The 13,230-nt window shown below is 31.1% G+C and overlaps 2 protein-coding genes and 1 long non-coding RNA gene across 5 annotated transcripts; 1 reads left to right on the top strand and 2 right to left on the bottom strand.

Annotated features, from left to right (window-relative positions):
- Positions 1 to 266: 266 nt before the first annotated feature.
- LOC146883906 (uncharacterized) lies at positions 267 to 3,418 on the bottom strand. Its single transcript, XR_014984326.1, has 4 exons — positions 3,334 to 3,418; positions 2,184 to 2,835; positions 1,992 to 2,049; positions 267 to 1,781 (listed from the first exon to the last, which is right to left on the bottom strand). It is a non-coding gene; the product is annotated as an uncharacterized LOC146883906 (long non-coding RNA).
- A 4,314-nt stretch (positions 3,419 to 7,732) lies between these two features.
- On the top strand, positions 7,733 to 8,484 carry LOC114163151 (uncharacterized). The gene has a single exon (XM_028047279.2). The coding sequence runs from the start codon at positions 7,854 to 7,856 to the stop codon at positions 8,316 to 8,318; it is 465 nt and encodes a 154-aa protein (XP_027903080.2). The 5' UTR covers positions 7,733 to 7,853; the 3' UTR covers positions 8,319 to 8,484.
- Positions 8,485 to 8,900: 416 nt separating this feature from the next.
- TFIIS (transcript elongation factor IIS) lies at positions 8,901 to 12,825 on the bottom strand. Of its 3 annotated transcripts, none has more exons than XM_028047275.2 (3): positions 12,670 to 12,825; positions 12,386 to 12,563; positions 8,901 to 10,084 (listed from the first exon to the last, which is right to left on the bottom strand). In XM_028047275.2, exons 2-3 carry the CDS (start codon positions 12,539 to 12,541, stop codon positions 9,140 to 9,142), a joined length of 1,101 nt encoding a protein of 366 aa, XP_027903076.2. In that variant the 5' UTR covers positions 12,542 to 12,563; positions 12,670 to 12,825; the 3' UTR covers positions 8,901 to 9,139. The 3 variants fall into 3 exon arrangements, with proteins under 3 accessions (XP_027903076.2, XP_027903077.2, XP_027903078.2); XM_028047276.2 differs by having other exon boundaries at positions 12,666 to 12,774; XM_028047277.2 differs by having other exon boundaries at positions 12,386 to 12,569; positions 12,670 to 12,769.
- Between the last annotated feature and the right edge of the window lie 405 nt (positions 12,826 to 13,230).

Raw genomic sequence — 13,230 nt, 5'->3', positions numbered from 1 at the left:
AACAACTTGATCTGCTTTTTTTAAATTTTTATTTCAAGTTTTTCTAGACAAAGATGCAAACCAACATGAGTGAAGTATGTGTTAATGATTGGAAACGTATTCAATTCTTCTATGTAAAAAAATCACCACAATCTAATGTCTCTTGGATGGGTAAATCCAAGGAAGTAAAATTGGCTAGAATCATTAACACAAACTGCTCTATCAGTGTAAATTTATAGTCTAACAAAACCTTTGAGAGCAAGGGTCATTTCATTTCCATAGCATCCATAAAGCATATATGTACATAATATATGGTAGAAAAATTATGAAACATGAAACAGCCATAGAAGATGAAGATAAAAAGCCTTTGCTTTTGTGGCCACCTAGCAGTGTCAAATATCTCTTATAGTACATCACGCTCAATGCATGACTGGATGTTCTACCAGTAAATGTAAATTTGCTCATCCATCATCATCACCTCAGAATAGATAGAACATAAGACCATAAAATCTTCTGTATTTAAATATAACCCCGTCAATACATGTGCACCTGTCAGTACATAAAAAGATGAAAGAAAAAAGTTAATAGTTAACACAAAGCATTTGAGTGATGAATACATATAGTATAGTAGTATATACTCAAATAGATACTAACATGAAAAGAGATGAAAAAAGGAGTTGTGTTTGGCATTTGATAACAGGGGGCACTTAAGGGAATTTCCTATTCTAACATACCAGATAGTCGAATAAAGGAACAATTTCACATAAAAAATGTATAATATACATACACAGTTTCAATTCAACCTAGTTGTTATCCAAACTACAAATTTTTTATAGTTACTAAATTCATTAATTGTGGAAGAGGAGGGAAGTAAAAGTTTATAGGAAATATCTAATAGAATACAAAATAAAAAGCCTCTAACTATTAATCAATGAAATAAATTTCATTCATCTCAATGAATAACTAAAAGAATACAATATAAAATAAGTTTCATTTATCTCAATGAATATAAATGACGTCATGTGAGCACCAATATTCATAATACATGTTGATAATCCATTTACATGACTGCTGCAATATCGTTCAAGTCAAATAAAATAACACCTTATGAAAATGTTAGAAACTAATTAAGAAATCCTGACAAAGAAATCATTTCCAATTTTATCAGATATTGTATTGATTGTTCTCCACCAACCCCGTCCTACAAATAAATTTCATAATCCATCATAATCACAATTCCAGATATAGATTAAAGATATCATGACCATTATAGCACAAAGGATTTCTAAACCAAGAGAATAAAGTTTGAGAGTACGAAAATTTGAACAAAGTGGTATGCAACAACTTCCAACTGTAACACTTGGTTTTATTTGGAAAGTAAGGTTACAATATTATCAAGAGCAGCAACAAAACAATTACAACCACAATGATGAATGTGTATCATCTCAGTCATTAATATTAATAGTCATTTATACCTGCAATCATCATATGAAGTTATAACAGCAAGTCCCTATATGGGACAAAAATTAAGTTTGGGTACATTCTAAAATGAATTCAAATAAAAAAAGAAAGTCATTAATTGATGTTAATAACCATGTCTACCAAATAAAAAATAGCTATAAAAGTAGCAACAAAACAATAAAAAAAATGAAAAGAGAATAATAAAATATTGATATGATCATTAAATTATACTTACTTTCAAATTATTAGCAAGTTTTAAATTTTCTTCAAGATAACCTTTTCTTGAAGCCAAATCATTAGACGCACAGAGAGATAACTTCATTTTGTTCTTCATCAATTGCCTAATAAAAATGTAACATTCAAAGTTTAAGATTGATATCATATAAGTAAGATGGTAAAATACAACTATAATTTACAAACATATTTACTAATCATTCTTAGTTTAGAGAATTGTCTCTCTAGTTTGCATTTCTATTCAATAGTTGTAGTTCCTGCTGCCATTAAATTTAGTTAATTTCCTTAAACATAAGTGACACATTTATATTTTGTACCTTCGTGCGGGAAAAAACAATTTTTTCATGGAGGGATCTCCTCTTCTTGCCTGCTTGCCTGTGAATAAAGAATTTTTGGGATCTTTTTAGAGTATATCTATCATTGCATTCATACATATTAAGAATATATATGAATTTAGAGTGATTTCAATTTAAAACCATGAAGGAAAAATATGGAGAAGGCAAACTTACAGTAAACCTTCAGCAACTCCAAACACGCAGATCAAGGATTATGCTCCCTAAGGTTTCATAAGGACAAAGAAAGGAAAAACATTAGATACACATTCACATGGAAAGGCTTTTTTGGATTATAAAAACATATTCAAGATACAAAATAAATAGAAACATCAAGATAGAAAACAAAACCTTAACAAAAAAAGCCAAAGCAAACCTTAACTGCAAAAGCTAAAACAAACCTTAACAACAATCATCTCATGAAAGAAAACAAAACCTTAATAACAAAAGCAACAAACAAACCAACCATCAATATAATAAACAAATATACAAAAATAAAAACAAACCACAAACCCATTTGATAGATCCACGAAAATACGGTAATAGGAAATGGAAACAAAATAATCATAGGAAATGGAAACAAAACAATCAGTTGATTAAGGAGAACAAAACCTTAACAAAAAAAAGCCAAAGGAAAAATATATAAATTTGGGGTTTCAAAAATATGAGCAGGAGAGAAAGGAGGGACTGTTCGCAAGTTCATTCCACAAAAGCACCACAAAATATAAAATTTCAGTCGTGGCTAGAAGCTTCCTCGATAATTGATTTGCAAAGGGCCTTAGATCCTTATCCATGAGTCTTATTTTCTTTGACGTCAAAGCACTTCAATCTGCAAAAAAATCAAAACTTTCATAAAGAACAGTCACCACAAAGTAAAAAAAAAATAACATAACACAAAGTAAAGAAAAAATAACAGAGTATGAAGAAAAAGAAAGAAGAAGGATCCACAAAGAAGAAGAAAAAAAAAGAAAAAAGGATGAAGAACAGCAAAAACTTCTGTAAACCTTCAACAACAACAACAATCACAAAAAAAAAGACCAACAAAAAATAAATAGAAGAAAAACTTACCTACACCAACCAAAACTTCTGTCAACATGCAACAACAACAATCAGCCAAAAAAAAAGCATTAAAAAAAATATCTTCCACCCAAAACTTCTGTTAACATTCAATAACACCAATCAGCCAACAAAAATAAACAACCAAAAGAATATTTAAAACACTTACGGCGTTGGTATGAAGTAGAAGAAAGAAGAAGCAATGGACTTGAAGAAGAAGAAGGAATGCGGAGAGGAAGAAAGATAATGGAAGAAAAAAAAAATCAAATACCTCGATCAACTGCAATGGCTTGAAGAAGAAGGCTCCGCCTGTCAGCAAACGTCAATCACCATTTAATGCTTTCAGCTGAAAAAAAATAAAACCCAAAAGACGAAATTACCCTCAATTTGAGACAGGTGTCAATTAATTACGATGTCTATCTCAGTAAATTACCTATACTAAGAATTTCTTAGATATATAGTAGATTATTAAAATTGTTACTGCACCCAACAAAAAATAAAATAAAGGGGCTTCTCTAGAGATTGCCATTGTACCAAAATATAAAATATATATATATATATATATATATATATATATATATATATATATATATATAAAAGTGAATAGATTTAGGATTATATACATATATTTGACTTGATAAATACGAAAGTAAATATATAAATATCATTTGAATTCACAGCGATGTTCCATAGTGTATCAAAAACAACAATTTGAGGAAATTGATATTATGTATTTGATTAATTGGGCATCTTTGCTTTTAGCGTTTTTGATTCCAAATGGTTTTTAAAGAGTTCAAAATTGATACTCAATCATTCAAGACACATATTCAAACCTTTTTCCAAATCAAAACCAAACACATATCAAAATCAAGTAGTACAACATACAATTCATCAATTCAACAAACCACATTAAACAGTTCAACATACAACTCATCAATTCAACAAACTGTTGATATCACGCAACAGAGTGTTTAGAGTTTGGACAAAAATCAAAAGTGAGGGTGAATTGGATTCTTAATAAAAATTGTGCTTTTAAAATTTTCCCATTTTTAATATCAAAGTTCAAATAAAATTTTTCTTTTATTTTAATAATCAGAATAAAATAGAGTAGGGAAGAGAAAATTGCACAAAGTATTTATATTGGATCGGATCAAAAGACCTTACGTCCAGTTGTTAATCTTTTAAAAGAGATTAACTCAATCACTAAAATAAATCAAACTTACAATCAATGATAAGAAAGATTAGGTTTAGAAAACACCTATCTTGAATCACACAAGAGATGAAGACACCTCCCTTGAAATCCACAAAGGATGAAAACACCTTCCTTGAATCACACAATGAATGAACACTTCCTTTGAATCACACAAAGGATGATCGGCTTCTCCTAGCAACAGCAGCAACACTCAATCACTCAAGATCCCACTTGATGAAAGTTATCGCTCTATCCACACTAGGTTTTTCAAAGCCTTCCCACATAGAGTTCTCAAGTACTCAGACTTCTCTAATTTCTGTATTTTGTAAAATGAACTTTCACCTCCATTTATAGAAGCCTAGTTAGAAATTAGGTTAAGAATATGAAAAGTTAAGTCACAACTGGCACAGATCATTGATTATCATAAGTGATAATTGATTATTCCATAGCAATTTCTGAAAAATATTGTTTCGTGCTGATAATTGATTATCCTTTGAAATAATCGATTATTCCAGAGCAGTTTCTGCAAAATTTAAAAGAATACGTATGATAATCGATTATCATAAGTGATAATCGATCATCACAGTGTGTTTTGTAAAACTAAGACTTTCTCTCAGTGCTCTACTGTTTGGGTTCTACCTTTTGACTCTTGACCTACTAATTTAACTATCTTAAATAACATACACATATTACAAGACTTTAAACAACTAAACTCTTAATTCTTCAATTAATCTCTTAAATCGAAGCATTCTTGTAAGTTTTCAACATTTTTTCATGCATCATCATTAAATTTGTCATATTTGTTCATAAGTCATCATTATCATCAAAACTCCTTATTGAAGGAAGATGTTCATCTTCTTCTTTTTGTCAACACAAACTACATCAAACAGTTCAACATACAACTCATTAATTTAACAAATCACATCACAATTAACTATCAAGATGATTAATTTAACAGAAAACTAGTTTCCCTTACCTAACAAAGCGGCTCCACATACCCAAACAACTCTAAGAACACCAAAATGCTTCTAATTTCACAAGATGTTCTATCCACACACAGAAACATCACAAGAATGATCATGACATACTGTTATGATCACTAATAAGTAAATACTCATATTAAGGATGAAAACCTCACATGCAAGCTGAAAAAACCTCACATGCAACAAAAACAAAAGAAGACCAAGAAAACAGTTAAAACTTAACTTACGCGAACGAAAAAACTGATCAGTTCAAATTGAAGAGTTCGCCGTGAGGATCACTCCTCAGATCTTCAATCAAGCGAACCAAAGGAGGAGAACCCTTACAAAACTTTAAAAAGTGATTTTTAGAAAAATAGTGTATTTTAAAAATAATAAAACTCGTTTATAATAATTCTATTTATACTAAAACTTTTTAATATTAAAAAAATAAATATTACTATCTTTAAACCATTATCACTTTTAAACACCATTTTATAGAATTTTACAAAAATTATCCTCTTCTTAAAACGGGAAATTGAAGTTTTTTTATTATGAATTAAAAAAAAACTTCTTGGAGACCGAAAAGAGTTTCAGAGAAAAAAAAAACTATTCCTTAAACTAGGAAAATTTTGTTTTACAAAGAGTAAAAAAATAAATAATCAATTTAAAAAAAAATATTGATACATTTCCATTTTATAACAATAAAAAAATTACAATTAATAGTTATCATGTGTTTATTCAAAAAATTAATATTAATATGTAATTTGAATTTTTATACTTTATTTTGACTTTATAAATTTAGAATCAAGATTTCTTCAAATATTTATATTTTTTTTAATAAACACGTGTAATAATTATTAAAGATAAAAAGAAATAATATTTAGTTACATTGATTATTACTAAAAACAAAATTAATAAAACTATAATTATTTATTAAAATTATAATTTGTTTATTATATAAAGAAAAAAAATGTGTCCGTAATTATTATATTTTAACATACTACTTGCTCTAGAAAAAGTAGCTCAACTATTTAAACCAGTAAATGGTTAACAATACTATTCTTTAGCATATCCATAATATTTGGTATATGCTAATCCCACTCCCTATGATCTGGATATTACACTAATCAAATAAATTAAGTGGATATCAAGTATGACTAAGAAATTCATGATTGTAGATTATTGTTTCAGCATTGTTTCTGAAATAGAAAGAGATATGAACCAAATACTCAGCAGTGCATTATCTCCACCAGTTCCTTTATTCACATGCATTAAAGTAATATAATTACTCTTATAATATAATGTAATATATACATATTATCTTTATAATAAATATAATTATAATATATATTATATGTCACCAAATATTACATAATATATATATATATATATATATATATATATATATATAAACAATAAATAAAATATAATATAATCTTCCAATCAATCGAGTTATTAAATCATAATCACAATTAATTATACTATTAATTAATTATCTTCTACACGTTCTTATAAATACGCATTCTCATAAATAATACACTCACTTGTATTCTCATATATTTACTCATTTTGAGATTTTGTAGGTAAATTTTTCTTTGGTTTTATTCGATCCAATCTCTTCACGTCATCTTGGATAATCCATGTTCTTTTCTTGTAACAATATTTTTCATTAAATTTTTTTGGATATTCTAGTTGGATGTGTGCTAAAAAAGTGTAGGAATTTATTAACTATAGTCTAAATTATCAACGATCCTAATCTATAAATTTTAACAGGCTTATATATAAACTATTCATAATAATATGTCGTTGTTAAATTAGTCATAATAAGTGTTACCGTAGAAAATAAAATCTTCATTCATTCCAAGAAAAAGAAAGTTATAGATAAATTTGTTAACAAAAGAAAGTAAAAGAAAAAAGCCTTCTCTGTATGATAGAGAGATTTTGGAAATTGTTGGCGTAATTTCAATGGTTTTGGCTTGCAAGGAGCAAACACTATCATCTTTCATTAAAGTCGTGGTTACAAAACACGTTTAGACGATTTTGGCAGATGAAGACACAACACACACACTTGGAAATTGGAATTCAGACGAAAATTTTAAACATTGACTTGATTATTGTAGAACCATCTTATATTTTAAAAATACTTTCATCAACTGTATAATTATTCAAATAAAATAAATTATAGTTTCTAAGTATTTTAGACTATTTTAAATCAATCGAACTATTTAAATTCTTTAAACTATTAATGATAAACGTATTATTTTAAGTATATTTTTTAATATATGTTAAACTATATGGTTTATTTTAGTGTTAGTGGTTCTTGGTAATTTAATTTAAAAAAAATAATCAAAATAATAGTTCGGTTTAGTTTTCTTTTCAAAATAATTTATTTTTTTATGCAATTCAAGAAATAAATATACAACACTTTGTAGCTTTCATGTTTATCTTTTAATGTTATATAATTATTTTGAAACATTATCAACCCATAACGTCTACGTTGGTGTGTATTCAGTTTTTGTCAGAAACATGGACTATTGATTTTTAGTTAACTAATCCTTCACGATTTCTCCAGACACAACCTTGAATACAAATAAAAAACGAAGCTCCTCTTTCTCCTCCAAAGCCATAGCCAAAAAAATGAAGGTTTCTTGTTGCCATGGCATTGGACACAACCTCTACCACCCCTCTCTTGGTTTGAGCAACATCAACAACAACCACATGGTTTCATGTCAAAATCCTTTCACTTTGAAGGAGAGGAAATCAGGGTTGAGTGTGAGCACTAGTTTGCAAAAGGGTAGTGAGAGGTTTGTGGTGGGATGTGGAAGTTGGAGTTTGGTGAGAGAGTTGGAGAAAGAGTTGGAAGCTGAGATAAAGAGAGAGGAGGAAGGTGGAGAGAGTGTAATAATGGGAAGGTATAAGCACAAATGTGGAGAAGGGAAAGGGGTGGTGGACATGTTGGAGTGTTTGGAGAAGGAAGCTATTATGGGTGAAGATGTGGGAAAGGACCCTATGGATTATAACCGTAGGGCTCACATATTTTATGCAAGCTCTAGAATCTTTCAAGCTCTCAAGGAACTCAACGACAAAACCCTGTCACTGTGATTTTACTTTCTGCAGTTCAAATAAATAAAGCTATCAAGAGAATAATCACCAATTGTATCTTGATTAGTTGGCGGTTTTTGTGTTACATTACCGTGTACACATGGATAATATCACTGTATTTTTATTGTTTAGGGTTCTCAATATGATTATGCTGCATTTCCATTCATTTCATCCATCTGTGACAGCATGTCTTAAAACTTATAGTGGCCGAAGAGCTATTAGGTTTTGGTTTAAAACTGTTTCTTTGAGTTTCCCTGCTACTCCCCACACTGGTTATTACGACCACTGTTACGTTATTGAAGCCGCAATCAGAAATTTTGATATCTTAATCTAAAATTTAATTGTATAACCTATATTTCTTAATTATTTTTCTTGCTGATTATGAAAAACATTTACTTAAATTTATATTAACTATGTCGGGTATTTCATTCTCAATAATTAATATACTTATTATAACATTACAATTTTAGAAAATTTCAATCGAATCTCTATCAAATAAGACATAGCTACAGCTGACCATTTCGTTTCCAAATCATCAAGGTTGAATGGCATTAAGTTCTATAGTTACTGATGAGCAGAACCTGAGAAAAACAATGGAGAAATTTTATAAAAGATAAACTTCTAAAGTTACAGCAAACTACAGTAATGCGAAAACTTGAGTTAAAACCGAAAAAGAATAAAAGTACATTTCTCTGCCTACAAATTTTCTACATGTAACAGTCTGATAGAAAATTCTGGCACGACTGCTATTCGAAACCATAACGACACTCGTACCTTCATACCCTACAAATGGGAAAGCTCTAGTGTGACACACAACTGCACTAACAGAACTTCCAACGGTTATTGCAGACAACACAAGTGACATAGGTTGTCATAGGTTCATCAGCACTGCGAGTCTGCATTTGGTAATAGGTGCACTTTCTTTGACCACATCGGCCACACTTAAATTGATCGGTTGTAGCTTTTGGTTGCATTCCACGTTCACATTCAAACAAAGCTTTCTCAGTGATTTTCTGATTTTCCTGCTTCCTTTGCTCACTAGCCATTTCTGACGAGCTCATGTTGATCAGTTGCTCAGGCTCAACAACACCAAGCAGAACTTTTCTCCGGAAATCAGGGTTATTTGAATCCTTAAGGTTAAACATTAAGGACCTGTACTTGACCTTCTGCGCTCCATTTGAAGGACCCCATTTTTCAAATAATACAGACTCCACTGTCACAGCAACTCGAATAGGATCAGTAGCATTGACAATCTCTACAAGATCTTCATCAGCCTCTCCAGAGACCTTGGACAAAGCCTCATGGAGAAGTTCCCTTATTTTGTCCCGCGTTGCATCATTACATTTGATCATAGTTGCTAGCTTTGGGGGAGTTGCAGAACTGGATGAAAATTTCTTTGTTCCAGAAAATGGCTTTACCTCCTTGGCTGACTTTTCCACCTTGACACTTGCAGCACGATCAGTTTTCTCAATCTTGACATCATTTTGTGCCTTTCTCATACTTTCTGACTTTGATGTACCATTTCTATCATTTCTCTCAGCCTTGACAGTTTCACCTTTTTCAACTTTCACTGAAGCACTCTTCTGCATTTTCCCAGGTTTAGATCTCTCCCCATTAGCTGATTCAACCTTACTATCAACACCCCCGTTTTTATTTTTGCTTGTTTCCTTGATAATTATGCCTTTCCATATCTCAATTAGGTCAACAGCAAAAGCCCGAATTGTCTGCCTTGGGTGCTTTGTGAGAACTTTAAGATGTTTGCCTACCTGAAAAATGACATTAAGAAAAAAGCAAATCTAAGTTTGAAATCAATAAGATTTGAGATCAGTTTAGTGTTCCCATACCTTTTGGGGTAGGAATTCACTATAAATGAAAATAAATGCTAAACCTATTCCTAATGTTTTTCTCCCCAATTTAAGGCAACGATACCAAACTGAACCTTGAGGTGCTGTCATCCCCATCCCATTACATGATCAGAGTGCAACGTTCACAGACACAGAAGCCAGCAACATAGTAATATCCATAAACATTCCAACGCTTTTATATGCCAACAAATATTCTAGAAAATTATCTTCTTGTTAATCAAAATACTTAGGTTTGTGCACTATCTGTCTCAGTTTTTTTTTTTTTCATTTTGGAGCTCTAACTTGTTTCCCCCTTTTAACCTCTGAACCGATGGATCCTCCACTGTCAACATTGGATAGAATAAGAACTTGAATTTAAAAATTAAAAATTACGAAAGAGCTTTCCAACACTGATAGCAGGCTTATGATTTTGATTATTAAGTACGTATTTACTAAGCAAGGATGCACAAATACCCACGAGAACGAAATTATAACAAGAAACAAGTTCAAAACAAGGCCCATGCATATTCTGGAACATTAGACCAAAAAGCCCACAGAGCACAGAAGCCGCACATGTAGAAAGGGAGTTGTGTAGTGCCAATTCACTAAACTAGTGTATATCGGGCAAGACCCATTTGTTACATGCAAACAAAACACTCCAATCTGCAAACCCATTCTAGTAGAAAATTATATTAATTTACATAAATTGAAATTTGTCAAAGAGAAAAAGTAAAAGTATGAGAAGGAGGAGTTGAAAAAATCCTTCGAAATAGATGCATAAGGGAGTGAAGAAGACAAATGAATGAATACAATTGATTTACAGATTGATAGATATAAAAATTTGATAATAAAAAACTTGTGCTCGGAAATGCTAAAATTTGTCTCTTGTCCTTAATGAGAATCACAGGGCATCAACCATACTGATAATGTTGTGTCTTGTCCTTAATGAGAAATATTATATTGAAGAATAAAATGTAAAATAATAAAAGAAAATAAAATTATACTTTTAACTAGTTCCAATCGTGAGGGATGCGAGGGGTTTGATTTCAATGTCAAATCACAACATTTCCAATTTTAATGATTCCACACACAAATAAAAATTGCTTTCCATAGTCCACTACAAATCCCCCAATAATTCTCTCATAGGTAAAAATAAAAAGTGTGAAACTATCAAACAATTCATTCTGCCTGGCAAGAGAAAAAAATGGAACCCCTAAATATATCAGTGGATAAAAGACTAGTAGTGTTTTCAAACTTCCTCATCGTCTAGTGCACTATGCACAAAAAGAAGTCAATAATGAATTTGGGTTATCTATGATTAGTTATGCTTATAGAGCATGACAGCGTCCTGTTAAGTGAAAACCTCTGACTTTATATCAGGTTCACCTTTACCAGGTCAGGGACTACAGATTCCATCCAAAGTTGTTTGTCGTTTTTTCTCATAAAATAACACTGTAATGTTTGGAGGAAATGGAAATGATTCGAATCCTAACAGAGATTCCATATCCAGCACCACCAAATAATAGAACCCAACTACAAGGACAACCTCAGGAACTATCAAAGTTTATAGATTTTATATGAACAATAACATTACAACATTGCTAAATCCAGCTTCATTCCCAAACTCAGGGCGATACTAAAATTCTTTGAAGAGGTTTGTTGAGGGAACACAACCAAAACTTTTATAGCCTCATCATTATGAAAACTTGACCTTAACACCTAAACATGCCTATAACACGGCCGCACCTTATAACTGCAAGACCAAATTCCTCTAATTCACAAAAAGTTACTCTAATCATCCCAATTAACCTTCTCAATAATGATTGATCAGAAATTTCAACCCATCCAACCCCCAAACACGCAACAAAGAAATGTAGTGTTTCTTCCTTCTTTCAACCACAATCTATTTGCAGAACCAAGAGTACAAAAAAAACCCAAATGATAAAGCAATTCAAATCTATTTCAAAGCACACAACACACCAAAAAGCAAACATTACACGGTGTAGATATGTATTGGGTCTTCCATTGGGTTTTCAATGAAACCCTAATAGTTATAAGACGTCAACCACATCTCATGACCCAACATTGCAAGCACATATTTCACACACAAAAACAGCACCTCAGATTGCCAAATCAATCCTGCACTTTCTAATTGAATAATAAACCCCAAGAAAAAAACATAAAAAGAAACAAAAACTAATAGGAAGAGACGAGAAAAATTACCTGAGTGTTAACAAGAATCTTATAATTAACGGGAAATTTCTTAAGCTGTTCCAGGGCATCGATGCATCGGCTCTCCTCGTGCTCAGCGTCGCCGGAGAGGGCCGCATCCGCCGCCTTCTTGGCGGCGTCATACAATTCCACCAGTTCCTTCTCCATTAAACCCAACGCCTCTCACCTCCTGATTCTCCAATCAGATCAAAACCCAAATAAAATGAAACAATTGAATAAAAAAGAAGAAAATTTGAGGAAGGAAACATTAGAGAAGAGAGTGAGAACTCACTCACCAGAAAGGTGCCTGACGCTGTTGTGGTTGTTGTCTCCTGCGGCGGCCGTGTTGCCAGTGAAAGGAAGAAAGAAATGTGAGGTAACGAGAGAGTGTGAAATATAAACGGAGGGATCATCACGGATCAAACAGATCCTACGGTTGGTATTGCGTCTTGTGTCTTAGGCAATGGAACATTCTGGATCCGGTAATTCAGATAATGTTAATTTCATTGAAAAAACAAGCAAATATATAATTTTAATTATTTCTGTTTCCTTTAAATATTATAACGAATCTTTCATCTTTTTTAGTGTCATCCGTTTTTTTTAATGTGTAAAGTCGTTTTAGTTAATAAATAGTGTATATAGTTATTCAGATTAAATTTTAATTGGTTGATACTATAAAAAGAAGTATATACCCTAGTATGAAAATTAAACTCTTTTAATATGTGGACAAATAGTGTTAAGAGTTTAATAATCACTTGTTGTGTTGAGTTGAGATATATGTACATAATTCATGTTTTTACATATAATTAATTTCAAAGAAAAATAATTATTTAACACTTTTTTTAGAAAAAATATCC

This window comes from Vigna unguiculata, chromosome 9 (assembly GCF_037176805.1).
Source record: "Vigna unguiculata cultivar grain cowpea cultivar isolate G323 ecotype 2 chromosome 9, ASM3717680v1, whole genome shotgun sequence".
In the NCBI taxonomy this organism is placed as follows: domain Eukaryota; kingdom Viridiplantae; phylum Streptophyta; class Magnoliopsida; order Fabales; family Fabaceae; genus Vigna; species Vigna unguiculata.
This window is presented reverse-complemented; position numbering and strand designations above follow the sequence as displayed.

Excerpts from the sequence above, each read along its gene's own strand:
- LOC114163151 (XM_028047279.2), top strand. The coding sequence starts at position 7,854 with ATGAAGGTTTCTTGTTGCCATGGCATTGGACACAACCTCTACCACCCC.
- TFIIS (XM_028047275.2), bottom strand. The coding sequence starts at position 12,541 with ATGGAGAAGGAACTGGTGGAATTGTATGACGCCGCCAAGAAGGCGGCG. Across the intron at positions 10,085-12,385 it reads AGATTCTTGTTAACACTCAG|GTAGGCAAACATCTTAAAGT; the intron begins GTAATTTTTCTC and ends GTCATTTTTCAG.